This window comes from Eretmochelys imbricata, chromosome 8, assembly GCF_965152235.1.
Source record: "Eretmochelys imbricata isolate rEreImb1 chromosome 8, rEreImb1.hap1, whole genome shotgun sequence".
Lineage (NCBI taxonomy): Eukaryota > Metazoa > Chordata > Testudines > Cheloniidae > Eretmochelys > Eretmochelys imbricata.
The window spans coordinates 69,487,731-69,501,906 of record NC_135579.1 but is presented as its reverse complement, the minus strand read 5'-3'; the positions used below and the strand labels follow the sequence as shown (position 1 = coordinate 69,501,906).

Genomic DNA, 14,176 nt, shown 5'->3' with positions numbered 1-14,176 from the left:
ATCTCTAACAAAAGGGAAAGCAGTGAAACACTGACAACTCCAGACTCAACAAAAGCAGTAACATGCCATGTCTAAAGCCCAAGTCTAGTGCTTTTATCTGGCTAGAATAGTTACCCCATAATCCACTGATCTCAGAAAACAAAGAAGGGACACAAAGTAGGACACATTTTCCATCCTCACTAGTCTCATGGTACATCACTGCAGTACTCCACCTCCTCCCTGAATACTGGCAAGTGATTTATTTCATGGGCAGATAAAAAAAATGATGAAGCATCTGCAGATTCTATTAAGATGATAGCTTGGACACACTGATAAGAAGCAGTGATTCCTTTTGACATGACCCAAATATGACAGGATTGTTTGAAGGAAGCTCATTTTAATGAGAGAGAAAAAAAGAGATGCGTAACCTAAGTTTTATGGGGGATGTCAACAATATTGAAATGCATCATAAGAAAGATGTTTTTTTGGCACAGAGAAATGAAAAGCTTGCAAGGTATTGTAAGGTGAATTGTGGTCTTGGGGATTTTTTTTTTTACTATTATTATTATCATCTTTACAAATGATCCAAGGTAAGCAGGGGCAGCTTCCTTGCCTTCTGTCAGGGAATAATACCTGGGGCTCAGAAAAACAGAGTTGCATCCTTCCTGAGAGTGATTAAGAAATGGCCCATAACACATACAGATTATTTTGATTGACCTGCAATTGCAGCTAGTGTCTTGGAATGTATGGTTGTGATGGATTTCCCCTAGAGGTATGAGAGCTGTGTATTGTACTAAAAGAATATGCAGAGGATTCATGGTGATGAAAGGCAACAAAATTTAAGTATGGTTTCTTAAGTGCTTGAGTTCATCTGTGATGAGAGAAGGACAAGGGTAGAAAGGAACCTGTGTATTAAGCTATCTGCTGGATGAGGGAAGAAAAAGGAGGTAAGACAGAATATAGTTATCTTCTGAAAGACTATCAATGTCCTTTGCTTGCCTTCCTCCCTCTTTAGGACCCATCAACCAAAATTTTAAAATATACATTGTTACAAATAAATCAGTTCTTCCACAGTGTTTTGGGGAAATAAAATATTCAAGAACAATCATACATAATTTCTCAACAAATCAATTATAACTGTCCAAGACATGGTCTTATTTCTGCCTTTTCATCTTTCTATGAGTATATCCATTATATTATTTATGAATATATATATTATATTATTTTGGACAAAAGTCCCTCGAATTCTGTGTATACCTGTTCCACATTCACCTTGGCAAAATGAAGGGTGAGCATAATATAGCTCAGCATAGAGACTCAGCATGGAGGCAGGAGATGGAAGTCTACATTATTAACCATAAAATCTTGAAGTGCTAATGCTACATACAGGGCTAGATCTTCAGCTAGTGTAAATCAGCACCACACCTTTGACTTCATTGGAGCCCAGTCTATTTACTTCAGTAAAGGATATGCTCTCTGATGCTTGAGGACCAATTTAGCTGACCTCATAGATATAATTAACACTGATACATCGTATAATATCTGATATTTTAACATTTCAGATATTAGGGAAAATCGTGTGCTAAGCTACACTGGCATAAAATGCAAGAAACACCAGTGAAGCCAATAGAATTACTCTGGAGTTTATGCTGATGTAACTAAGGGTAGTCTAGACTGCAATGTAAGCACTTTTAATGGGACTCAAGTCAGCTGACCCATGTTAAGAGAACCCTGGGCTTAAGCATTTACATTGTAATTTAACCCTATATTAATGTTTTTCTAACCTGTGGTCAAACCTATCCTTCTGGCATCTGCACTGCAGTGTGCACACCCAAGTCAAAATAACCATATCTACGAATCCCTACCCTCCCACTCCCGGAAATGTGGCTGCTCTAACCCTAGGGTTGTGATGCCCTATGAGAAAACTTTACTGCCCACCCTGCATGTTACCAGGAAGCAGCTCACTCTCCAAAAGGCTTGATCAGTTCACTCTCCATTGCAAACCCAGGGGCTCTCTGATAGTGTGCTTGCAGATTGGTGATTAGAAGAGAATGGGCTAACGCTGACCTGAGCTGCTGCCAGGGGGTGGCTTCCATTTTCAGTAGAGTGGACTGTAGATTGTTGGGTTAGAGAGGACTAAGGAAGTTGTCCCATTGAATTGTGGGATACTTCTGGCTAACTCCTGGACCCAAATCAACTATGTTTAAACTACAAAGCAATTGGGCTTGGACCCTGTGGCATTTAGATGTTGCTTGTAATTATTAGAATTGGGAGCACTGGCTGTTGGGAGTCTGAAAGGACAGGAAACAGAAAGGATGGGGGAGGAATTGAAGAGGCTGAGGGAGAGCTACTGAGGGTGCAGCAGCAGCTTGGAAAAGAGGTTTCCACTTTAAAAAATAAAGTCCTGTACAAGTTTCTTAGTACCTTGCCTAGCTACTACAACATTTTGGTGATGAGGTGGGACCTTCTGCCTCTGAACCCATCTGCACCCTTTCTACAAAGCCGAGGTGAGCCTCCAATTGCTTTTACCCTGGATGCATATGCTTGAGATGCATATGCTTGAGGCGCATATGCTTGAGATGCTGGATGCATATGCTTGAGATGCATATGCTTGCAATCAGTGCTACAGAGATTTCTGAAGTAAGAAAGCGTGCTCCGCTAATCCACTGCCTTGGAGCAGAAGGGCAGCATATATTTTACACTTTTCCCCTTGCGAGACAATAAATATGAGACTGCACTCACTGCATTAAAGAACTTTTTTGTACCAAAAGTGAATGTAGTAGCTAATCGCTACAGATTTCACCAGTGTGAGCAGAAACCAGGGGAGACTATAATGCAGTATATTGCTTCCCTGAGGAGTCTGATTGTAACTTGTGACTTTGGGAATATGGCAGATGAGATGATTAGAGACCAGCTCATTGAGAAAACAACCATGCTTCGTGTAAGAGAACATTTACTTCTAGAACCACAATTTACACTAGAAAAAGCAGTAACCATTGCTAACCAGAGTGAGTCAGCTACAGCTGAAGCCAAAATAATGAGCATGGATACAGGAGGCATAGTCTAGGCTGTGACACCTTTGCCGAAAAGTTCACTGTTGCTGCAGACAAACAATTACAAGAGGAAAACTAATGAAAAACCACCAAATCAGCAAATTCAAAATATAGTAAAAGCATGCTTTCGCTGTGGATTCCCACAACAGCTTGTAAGCTACACAGGATGAATGGCAAAAGTAGCTCAGTGCAATCATTGCAAAAAGATTGGGCATTTTGCTAAAGTATGTCGCAGCAACCAGTTCAAACAACAGGTGCATGCAGTTACAATACCAGATGTTACTGTGCTGAACGTGGACAAAATCACTACTGCACATATTCCAGAACAATAAAGTACACTGTAAACGTTTCTGCCATACCCTCAAGCAAATCACACTCTGTTCAGATAATGTTGGACACTGGCTCAGCAGTATCTATACTACCTGATTCCATCTATTTGCATTACTTTAAAGATGTGCCTCTTACTGAACCCAAGCTTCACTTGGTGTGCTATTTGAAAAAAACATATTCCAGTACATGGCTGCCTGCCAGCAATAGTTACTTTTGGTGATTGCTGTGTAACTGCAGAGTTCTACATTGTCCACAAAAGCACTTCTATCCTTGGCAGAGATTTATTGGCTGATTTAAATCTCAGGGTAGTTAATGGACGAATTGATCTTCCTCAGCAAAGCACTCTTGCGGTACTCACACCAGTTTCTGGGACCCAATACCAGGTTGAGGAGAAAGTAGGCTGTGCTTATGGGTTTCTGCATAAAGTTAAAATGCAGAATAATGTGATGCCTGTACTACAGAAATTACAGCACTTACCATTTTCAGTCAGGGAAGCTGTTTCAGAGGAACTGAGAAAATTTGTTCAAGAGGACATTATTGAAGAGATTAACTCCTTGGAATGGGTTTCACCTATAGTAGTGACGCAGAAGAAGGGTGGAGGCATTCGCCTTTGTGTGGACTTAAGTGAGCAAAATAAAGCTATTGTGATTGAGCGCCATCCTCTTTCTCACATAGAAGAAGTATTTGCAGAACTCCATGGAGAAAAGATGTTTTCTACTCTTGATTTGCAGATTGCATACCACCAGGTTATGTTGCATGAAGATAGCAGAAACTTCACAACGTTTATTATACATGAGGGACTATTCCGTTTTAAACACGTTCCACACGGTCTCGCATCAGCCCCAAGTGCCTTCCAGAAAATTATGTCATTGATTTTGAAGAATCAACATGGAGTTCAGTGCTATTTGGATATTATCGTGTTTGGAAATACTTCGGCGGAGCATGACAATAACGTGCAGTCTGCACTAAACTGCATCAGCAAAGCAGGCCTCAAGCTCAATAGGTCCAAATGCAAATTTAGACAAACTGAACTCTCCTTTCTGGGGCATACAATTTCACAGGCTGGACTAAAACCTGATCCGGCTCATATCCTGGCAATTTCAAATGTTCCTCCTCCAGCAGATTTGAAAACCTTACGTTCCTTCTTTGGTCTTACCTCCTGATATGCAAAATTCATATGCAAAATTCATGCAATTATGCTTCTGTCAGTGAACCATTATGAGAATTACTATGGGGAAGTTCAACCTTAGTGTGGACAACGGATACACAAACTAGTTTCGAAACGGTGAAAGACTTGATTGTACATAGTCCAGTACTTGGACTATTCACTCCTGCATTGCCACAATTGTAACTACTGATGCTTCTGATTATAGACTTGGGGCTGTCCTCACACAACTTCATGAGGACAACACAGAGAGGACTGTTGCATTTGCTTCAAGGACACTAAGTAATGCTGAGAGAAAATATTCTACAGTCGAAAAAGAAGCACTTGCTTGTGTCTGAGCTACTGAAAAATGGAGAACTTACCAGTGGGGCCGCATGTTCAAGTTGCACACAGACCACAGCCCTTTGATGACGTTGCTCACCATGAAAGGACTGGGAAGAGCAGGATATCGTATTGCTAGATGGTCTGCAAGACTACTCTCTTTCAATTATGAACTGGAATATAAGCCAGGAAACCAAAATGTGGTAGCTGATTGCCTTTCTCGCTTGCCTTTGCTTTCACCAGATGGTCCACTGGAGGATGAGGATGCAGTAGTTGTGCTTATTACAAGCACTCTTACTGCAGTTACAAGAGAACAATTTCAAGCTGCCTGTTCAGCGTGTCCAATTCAACAAAAACTATGGGAATTTCTGACAAAGAGATGGCCCAGTCGCCTAAAAATATTGACCCAGTTTTGCTGCCTTATTTTAGAGTTTGGGATGAACTTTCTTTGCTCGATGGCTGTGTGCTACAAGGTACACACCGGCTACTTGTACCAGAAGAATTACATTCAAAACTCATACACCTGGCACACGATACCCATCAAGGAATTGTCAGAACCAAACAACGACTACCGGGATCTGTATTGGTGGCCAGGGATGGACTCTCAAACTGAAGCACTCATAAAATCCTGTGTCACTTGCCAAATACATGATAAGACAGCAGTGACATGTACCCTGCCATTACAACCTGTTCCTCTTCCTGAATCTGCAAGAGAAAAAGTGGTGACTGACATTGTAGGACCCTTTGATACTGTCGTTATGCCATCACCTTAATAGATTGTTTCAGTAAATGGCCTGAGGTAGCGTTTACATCGCAAATCTCTTCTGCTACAGTAATTAAGTTCCTCTCTTCAGTTTTTAGCAAGAAAGGTAACTCCAAAGAACGGGTTTCAGATAATGGTAGTCAATTTACTTCTCTGGAGTTTGAAAGTTTTCTAGCAGAGCGGAACATTTTACACAGAAGGTCATCCCTATACTACCCTCAAGCCAATGGGGAAATCGAACGGTTTAACAGAAGTTTGACAGAGAATTTGCAAATGGCTAAACTGGAATGGTGATTGTGGATACCCTTCACTACTGATTTCTTGCAAGCATACCGGGCTACATGACATGCCACAACGCAAAGCTCACCCGCAGAGTTACCAAGGATGATGTGCGGAAAAACAGTTGAACAGAACCAAACAAAGTATAAGGCTTTCACAGACAAGTGGCGGGCTGCTAAGGAACCAAAGTTTCAGGAATTACACAAAGGGGACCATAAATTCACAGCTCCTCTTAAAATCATAGAGATAAAGGGACCTTACACCTATCGACTTTCTGATGGGCGTGTATGGAATGCTTCTTATCTTGCACCTGCCTATGCACCAAGAGGAGATTATGCCAACACCCAGTCTGCACTGGATGACTTCACCATAGTATCAACACAACAAGACATTGCACTGGAACTGGGGCTTGAAAGACGGTCTGTCAGACCCAGACGACCACCTGTCTGGACTAGAGACTATGTTATGTAGTATCTATAGTGTTTTTAGTGTAATATTTCTGTCAACAGTATAGTGCCTTGTTTCCTATTTGTTCCTGTGGTTAGAACAACCATGTTTATTGTAATTGGGAGAGTTTCTTAAGAGAGGAGGGAATGTGGTTGCTTGTAATTATTAGAAATTGGGAGCACTGGCTGTTGGGAGTCTGAAAGAACAGGAAACAGGAAGGAGGGGGGAAGTTGAAGAGGCTGAGGGACAGCTACTGAGGGTGCAGCAGCAGCTTGGAAAAGAGGTTTCCACTTCAAAAACTAAAGTCCTGTTGAAGTTTGTTAGTACCTTGCCTGGCTACTACAACAACAGATCCTGGGTCCCATTTTAACTTGAACTCAGACCCTCCAGACCTGCAGGGTCCTGGGATTCTGGGTCTGAGCCCTGGGTTAGCACAATTGCAGTGTAGCTGCAAAGGGGGTTAGGTCTGAGGCTGGGCTGAAGCATAGGCTTATATTGCAGTGTGGACATATCTGAGAGCATAACTTGGCCCACCAACCTTGTCCTTGGTTACTAATCTTTTTTCTATGAGCTATTTCTCTTCTGCTCAAGTTCATATCCATGACTGTTGAACACTTTTGTGCTGTACAAAAACTGAAAAGGATGATTTCAGGTCATAATAATGCACGTCATGTATTAGTTAAGCATCTACATGGCTGTTAATAATTACCAAGGAAATTAATGGTATCTGTGATTTCTAATATTCCCAGAAAGAACAGGGGGAAAATGTATGTCCTCCTTCTTATCTCAGAGATGTCTCTTTTATGTGTCAATATTACCAGCTTTCCTACCTTGTCACCAACACCTCCAACAGAGCCAATAGAGCCTGGGGGACCTTGAGGACCCTGCAATCATAAATGGATGTAAGTTAGCTAACTATACTACTTATTATTGTTTTTCAAAGGTATGCAATGAACAATACAGAATGTGTTTCTTACATCTGCTCCATTAGGACCCTGGGGACCTCTTGGACCTGGAGGACCAGGCGGACCCTGAATCAGAGAGAAAATATGATATGTGAACTGCAGTATTTACAGTCATAAATATAAGCATGGATTTTTTGTCAATTAGCAACAATATATTCTGCATGCAGAGAGCATTTCATCTTCGGAGTGTTGTGCAAAGAGTAAGGTCCAGATTGTGGTTCCCCATTGCATGAGTCCACATGGTGATGAGGGCACAAGGAGCCTCTTGTGTTCCTACACAGGGACAGACACAATTATAGTTTCTGTGGGTTGCTGTTATCTTTCAGTGCCTCAGAGCTCCTGCTCCAGGGATGCAACACCAATCTCCAATGCTGGTGTCTCTCTCTCTCTCTCTCTGACAGGCATAAACTGGGCTGCTCTAATTAATCCTCATAGGTCCCTGTAAGTCAGGTAAATAAGCATTAAACCCCTCCTTTTTAAAGATTGGAAACAGAAGTGAAGTGACTTGCCCAGGGTCACAGCAAGAGCAGGTGACAGTCACAGGACTCTCTGTCCCGTGCTGTAGACCATAAATGGAATATCAAATTGCAAGCTATAAAGCAAATCAAAAAACAGAATGTTGTCTAGCACTTATAGTGACCAACAGGGAAAAAACCTTACCATTGGACCAACATCACCATTCTCACCCTTTTCACCCGGAGGGCCAGGCAGACCCTGATAATAAGAAAGAGAAAAGAAAATACTGATAGTAAACTACTTAGAAGAAATAATGTAAATTACAGCTACCCATTAAGAAAATCATAAGATAAAATTTGAGGACAAAAGCTATCTGAATTAAACAGAAAAAAAATAATGTAAAAACTAGTTTCATATTATGGCAACAAAGATTAGGGCATCCTTGAATACTTATAAGTATAACTGATGAGGAAAAAACTTTATGAAAAAAGAAACGAATTAAAGAGCTAATATGGCTGGTTTAAAAAAGACTGTTATGATTCTTTTTGGACACTGATTAATTTGATTACATACTGTATATATTACCATACAAAAACTTGATTAATTTAGATGTAAGGTTGCTCAAGTGTATGCTCGTGGAAGGAAATTGTGGGTCACGAGAACATACACCCAATACAATACCAATCCCCAAGCGTATTGCACTATACTCAGCCACACCTACACAAAGAGTCAGCACCTCAGCTGTGTAAATCTATGTAGCTCCAGTGAAGCGAATAGAGTTACACTAATTTACACCAAGTTAGGATCTTGCTCTCAATTTCAATTAAACAGTACTGTCAACCTTCAGCACATATCAAAGAACTGATAATCAAGTCACAGTACATAACCTTTACTCCAGTTTTACTGTAATGCTATATTATTTAATAACTTTAAAGTATAACCTTAGGTCCCAGTATGGCAACTCCTGATTGACCTCAACACATCCCCTCTATTGAGGGCCCAAAAGCTCAGGGCCTGAAGCTAGAACACTTGCACCAGAAAGGAGTTCCCTTCTAACAGGGAGTTCCCTGTTGGCTAACCATGGCCAGTTTTTGGCCCCTCTACTGGAGTGGCATAATGGGCATGGATCAGATTATAAAATCTGGATGAAAGGATACAAAGCTGAGCACATTCTCAAAAACACAAACAAAGATTATTCTGGTACTAACAGCTACTTTTATTACAGTGGTGGATATCATATTGACAGTAAAACTCTACAGTATGGAATTCATAAAAAAACTGACTGAATTCAGATGTATAATGCATCTACTTTTTAAAAAAAAGATTTATGTCAGTACAGTCTGTTAGTGAGTAAAATGTGCTGAGCTTTAAGAAAATACATGCTTCTTTTCAATATAGTTGTTGGTACAATATATCTGTTGCAGTTGCTTATTTATTATTATTTAATGAGCATGAAAGAGGCAACTTTAACTCGTCCTGTGATACATTTGGTTTCTATATTTCAATCCCTTTTTATTTTGAAAATTAAAAGACTGTGATGCATTAAAATGGAAAGCTATTAGTGACAGTAATCTGTTGACTAAAATGAATCCGCTGATTACAGGCATGCTGAATAGTAGCATCAATGAATATTTGTCTCGTTACTAGCTTATGATCCAGGTTATAATGACACATGTTTTAATTATTTACCAACATACCAAATGTATGTTGATAATTGGATGCACAGTAATAAATTCTCATATTATATTTTGCTACAGTATATCTGTACTCTAAAAACAAACACTTGATTGTACCGAACAAAACATCTGTCCCCATTATTGAATATGCAATTCACTATGTGGTTGCATTATAATGTTCCTGAAGTGTGTGTTATAGTGTAATTAATCAGAATTAATGTTCCACCATGGCTTTCAAAAATACACTATAATAAAATAATGAGCCATTATCACTTCAAAACCTCACTATATTCTGGCCAAATTATGAAATAATACCTTTCAGAATACAATGGTAAATAATTTCAAGCAATTGTGCAGTTACAGAATAGGTGAATAGAGTGATCTTGAACAATAACATGCATACTTATTGATATTGCAATAAATTCATAAGGCATTAGAAAATAGTAGGTTCTTTTTCAATATAAAAAATGCAGCCTAAGGGAGATATGGCATTTACAATCCCATTTTTTTTAAAGTAAGTTTGAAGAATTTTAAACAGAGATTTTTTTCTTTTACTTGCAGGCTTATTCTCTACAAACAAGGGCCATCTCCTGTCATTTCTGATGGATACTCTCTAAAGGGAAATTTGAGTCATTTTGAGTATTCAATAACCAATATGTTCAGCTACTAAATATTCTCCATTTTACTAAATGGGAAAGATTTGGCTTTAAACAATGATGTTATGTCAGTTTCCCACACGTCTTCCAAAAGGGTTGTTTGTTCATTTATTTATTTTTGGAAGAGGTAGGAGTTATCTTTATTACATGTATGATTTTCAAGAAACTAAAAGCAGCGAGCAGGTTATGATTACCATCTAGGTGTCTGGATATCCTCTAACTTCCCTCATGGCTTTACCTTGGATAACTTTGTAATATTTAAGCAAATAATATTTGGATTGACGACAATAACTTCAGTGGTTTAGTATCCCCCTAGTTCATTTGTTATGTGAAGGGATATATAATATTTCCCTACTCACTTTCTCCATTCCATTCATAATTTTATAGATCTCCATCATATCTCCCCTTAGTCGTCTCTTTTTGAAACTGAACACTCCCAGTCTTTTTAACCTTTCCTCATACAGAAGCTGTTCCATGCCCCAAATCATTTATTTTGTCCTTTTCTGCACCTTTTCCAATTCAAATATATCTTTTTTGAGATTGGGCATCTAGAACTACATGCAGTATTCAAGGTACACTATGGATTTGTATAGTGGCATTATGATATTTATGATCTTATATTCTATCCCTTTCCTAATGGCTCCTAACATTTTGTCAGCCTTTTAGACTGCCGCTTCACACCAAGCAAATGTTTTCAGGGAACTATGCATGATGATTCCAAGGGCCCAGTCTTAGAGATGCATAGGGTAAAATGCTGACACCAAGGAAGTCAATGGAAAAACTCCTATTAACTTTCATTGTTGCTATGAGGAGTCCTACCAGTTACTGATGACAATAAACACTCCGTATAGCATTTGCTCTTTCATACCCCTTTCTGGCAAAGTAAAACTATCTTAGACTCTGAGATGATTCAGATACGTAATACATATTTTTAACATTTGCCTTTCCTTTCCTTTCTTTCTGCAAGAGACATTTCTATTTTTAAAAGTATTATAATTTAAATTTAAACAACACAGTGAAAATTCATATAAAGACTACATTAAAAAGTTTAAGACAGACCTTTTCCTGTGTGAATGAAAATGATTTTTAAGATTTAATGCCCACTATAAGCAGCACCAGTAGAATTTAATTTCAGCTGGGGAAATTTGATTATCATGAAATACTATAAACAAAAAAGATAAAGTTGTTACTCTCCATGGGTTCACTGTTACTATGAGAACCACATTAGTGAATAAAAAGAGCTCTTGATTTCTCAGTGGTACTTCATTACCATTAGCATATGTGTGATCTTGGTCCATGGACCAGCACACTCAGAGGAAAATGAGATTTGGGCAAATATAATTCTTCTATAGAACTCATTTATTGGTTTAAGTCTCAACCTAATTGATTTCTTACTTTTATGTATTATTTCACTAAATTAAAATATATGAAAGTAAAGTATATTGATCCTTTCTAATACACTCTTAATTTAAACAATATCTTAAATCTGGAAATACCTAAAAAGGGTAAGGTTATTTCATTGTCTTTTAAAATACTAATATCTGTAAATAAATCATAATATAATCAACGCATCATGTTTTTTTAACTGAGCCTCTGATTCAGAAATGTTAAAAATATCAACAAATGCCTTTCAAAAGTAGAAACAGTTTTATGTGAAGTCATACATGGGAAGTTCCACCAAATCTTGTACTGTAGGTTTACATCCCATGCTGCCTGGCAACACACTCAAAATTAGCACAATGTTGTCCAAGCAGCATTGCATAGTAAGATTTTGGAAATGGGTGGTTAAACAGGTTCTGGGGTTAGTGAAATAGCAAGTGCACCTGAAACTTGGCAGATAGGAAAAGTGTTGTGCTATTTAATAACTTCCCAGACCTACTGTATAGTTTCCATATAAAAAAGTGTAAAATAGCTTAATAAACAGTCAAAAGTTCAAACCACTGTACCCTCTAATATTTGTGAATTGGAAAAGAGTACAAAAATCTTAAATATTTTGTTCTTTATTCTCTATTCCACTATACTTAAGAAATTAAAAAATAAATTTTAAAAAGCAAGATTTTTAATTTGTAATGATATGCCTGAAATAGTGACATGCTGTACATTTTATTGAGCATAGTGTCTGTGCCTGTCCTTTATGTTTGCTGACTACCCTATGGAATGACTGCATTTTGAGAGGCAGAGATTGCGACGCCAAACCATGCCAAAAGTTATCAACAAAGGCAGCAATCTATACCCAGAAGGAAGTTTTTCTATTCTTTTCTGACTTAAGCAATGTCTCTGTTTGTATCAACAAGGAATAGAACATGTTACCATTGTTTCCAATGAAACAACACTGAACAAATTACCATGGGATCTGGTAAATTCTCCATCAATTTGAGTCTCTATATCAAAAGTGGATGTCTTTTTAAAAGATATGCTTTTGTTCATGCACAAATTATTTGGCTAGATGCATGCATTATTGGGTGAAATTCTATAGCCTGTGTTATGCAGGAGTTCGGATGTAGATGATCATAATGGTCCCTTCAGGCCTTAAGATCAGTGTATCCATCTATAAAATCTATGAACATGGAGTCTCCTTATCATGTATTATTAGTTGATGGTGTGATGTATTTAATGAAAGGTAATTCTTTCTTGTTCACACAAGTGACGATGTGGAGATAATGGTCCCTATTGCTGAAGGGGAAAAATAATACATTGTCTTACCTGAAGACCAATGGGGCCTGGAGGACCAGGGAATCCTCGTGGACCTTCATCACCTTTCTGCCCAAACATTCCTTGCTGACCTCTTGGGCCTGGCTCTCCATCACCTCCCTGATAGACAGGAAGAGAGGACATGAGCAAAAAGCATAAAGATGCCAAGCTTGATTAAGAAGTTCCACTAAAATCAGTGGAGTTGTTTCTAAATATATGTGGTATCGAGTTGATTTTGCTATTGTTTATTATATACATAGTAAAAAAAAAATGGTTGGTCCAATTCACCATGTGCATTATTCCAGTGTTAAAGAGTAAGGTGTAAATCCTTTGGATTGTGAGTGTGGGGACATATTGTTACATATATGTTGTGATGTCAAATCTTTTCTATGTCAAGCAGCACAAATTAGCACATTATCGAGTTTTGTAGACCTAGTGAGAATCTGAAAAGGCCTGGGTTTGCTATGCATAAAAACTGCATTACTTACAGCTATACCAGGGGCACCAACAGGACCTTGAAGACCTGGTGGACCCGGAGGACCCTGCATAAAAAGAAAAAGACAGCAGTTTTGGCATCTGGAATAAGATGAACAGTAGATAGAGAGAGAAGAGTATTTGCATGATCAAGATCTATTAAGCGTTTCTATATTCCTCCAGAGAGAATGTAATATTACTCAAAAGTCTTTTACATTCAGTGCAGTCAGGCATTATTTGTTTAGCTCTCAAAGACTCAGACTTGCCTGGCTACAATAAATTTTAAACTGACATTTACTGAAAGCACTTATATTCATAATGTTTCAGGATATTTAAAAATGGATTTCCATTCAAACATGACTCTAAATGAATACTGGCTTTTCCAAAACTAAAAATATCAGACCTTTTAATGAGATTTGTACAGAGGAAAGTCAACTCTTAAAGTGTGTTCTCACACTCTGTCTTCAAACTGAATGCTTATTATTTGAATCACATTTTCCGTAAAGCTATATATGTTTTTGTGATTGCACAACACTTGCTATCCTGTCCTTCCTGACTGAGAACTGAGCTTGTCTGAGCACGATGGGTCACATTCTTATTTATAGAAACACCCTTTTACACTGCCTTAAAGTGGATATAAATTACATTCTGTATTGCTAGAACAATTCAAAGGAGACTTAATGTAAATGGGAATCTTGACACGTCATAAGACATTACATGTCATATGTACATATCATATCCATTTACATATATGCTATGGGCCTGATTGTGCATCTCTTATTCATACTGGAGGAACCTTACTCATATGAGTATTCCCACTGAAGTCAATAGGACTACTCACATGAGTAAACAGTGTTACTGCGGGCCTCATGTGTGTAACCTTTACCTTGCATGCAAGATGCGTTTACTGATTGAGATGAT

General features: G+C 38.4%; 1 protein-coding gene across 4 annotated transcripts in view; it reads right to left on the bottom strand.

Annotated features, from left to right (window-relative positions):
• COL11A1 (collagen type XI alpha 1 chain) overlaps positions 1–14,176 on the bottom strand; it is a 228,180-nt gene that overhangs the window by 44,311 nt on the left and 169,693 nt on the right. For all 4 annotated transcript variants that reach the window (XM_077823830.1, XM_077823832.1, XM_077823829.1 and 1 more), the window contains 5 exons: positions 13,270–13,323; positions 12,794–12,901; positions 7,963–8,016; positions 7,315–7,368; positions 7,168–7,221 (listed from right to left, as the gene is read on the bottom strand). In XM_077823830.1, the coding sequence (XP_077679956.1) occupies positions 7,168–7,221; positions 7,315–7,368; positions 7,963–8,016; positions 12,794–12,901; positions 13,270–13,323 (324 nt within the window). The remainder of the gene's footprint in view (positions 1–7,167; positions 7,222–7,314; positions 7,369–7,962; positions 8,017–12,793; positions 12,902–13,269; positions 13,324–14,176) is intronic.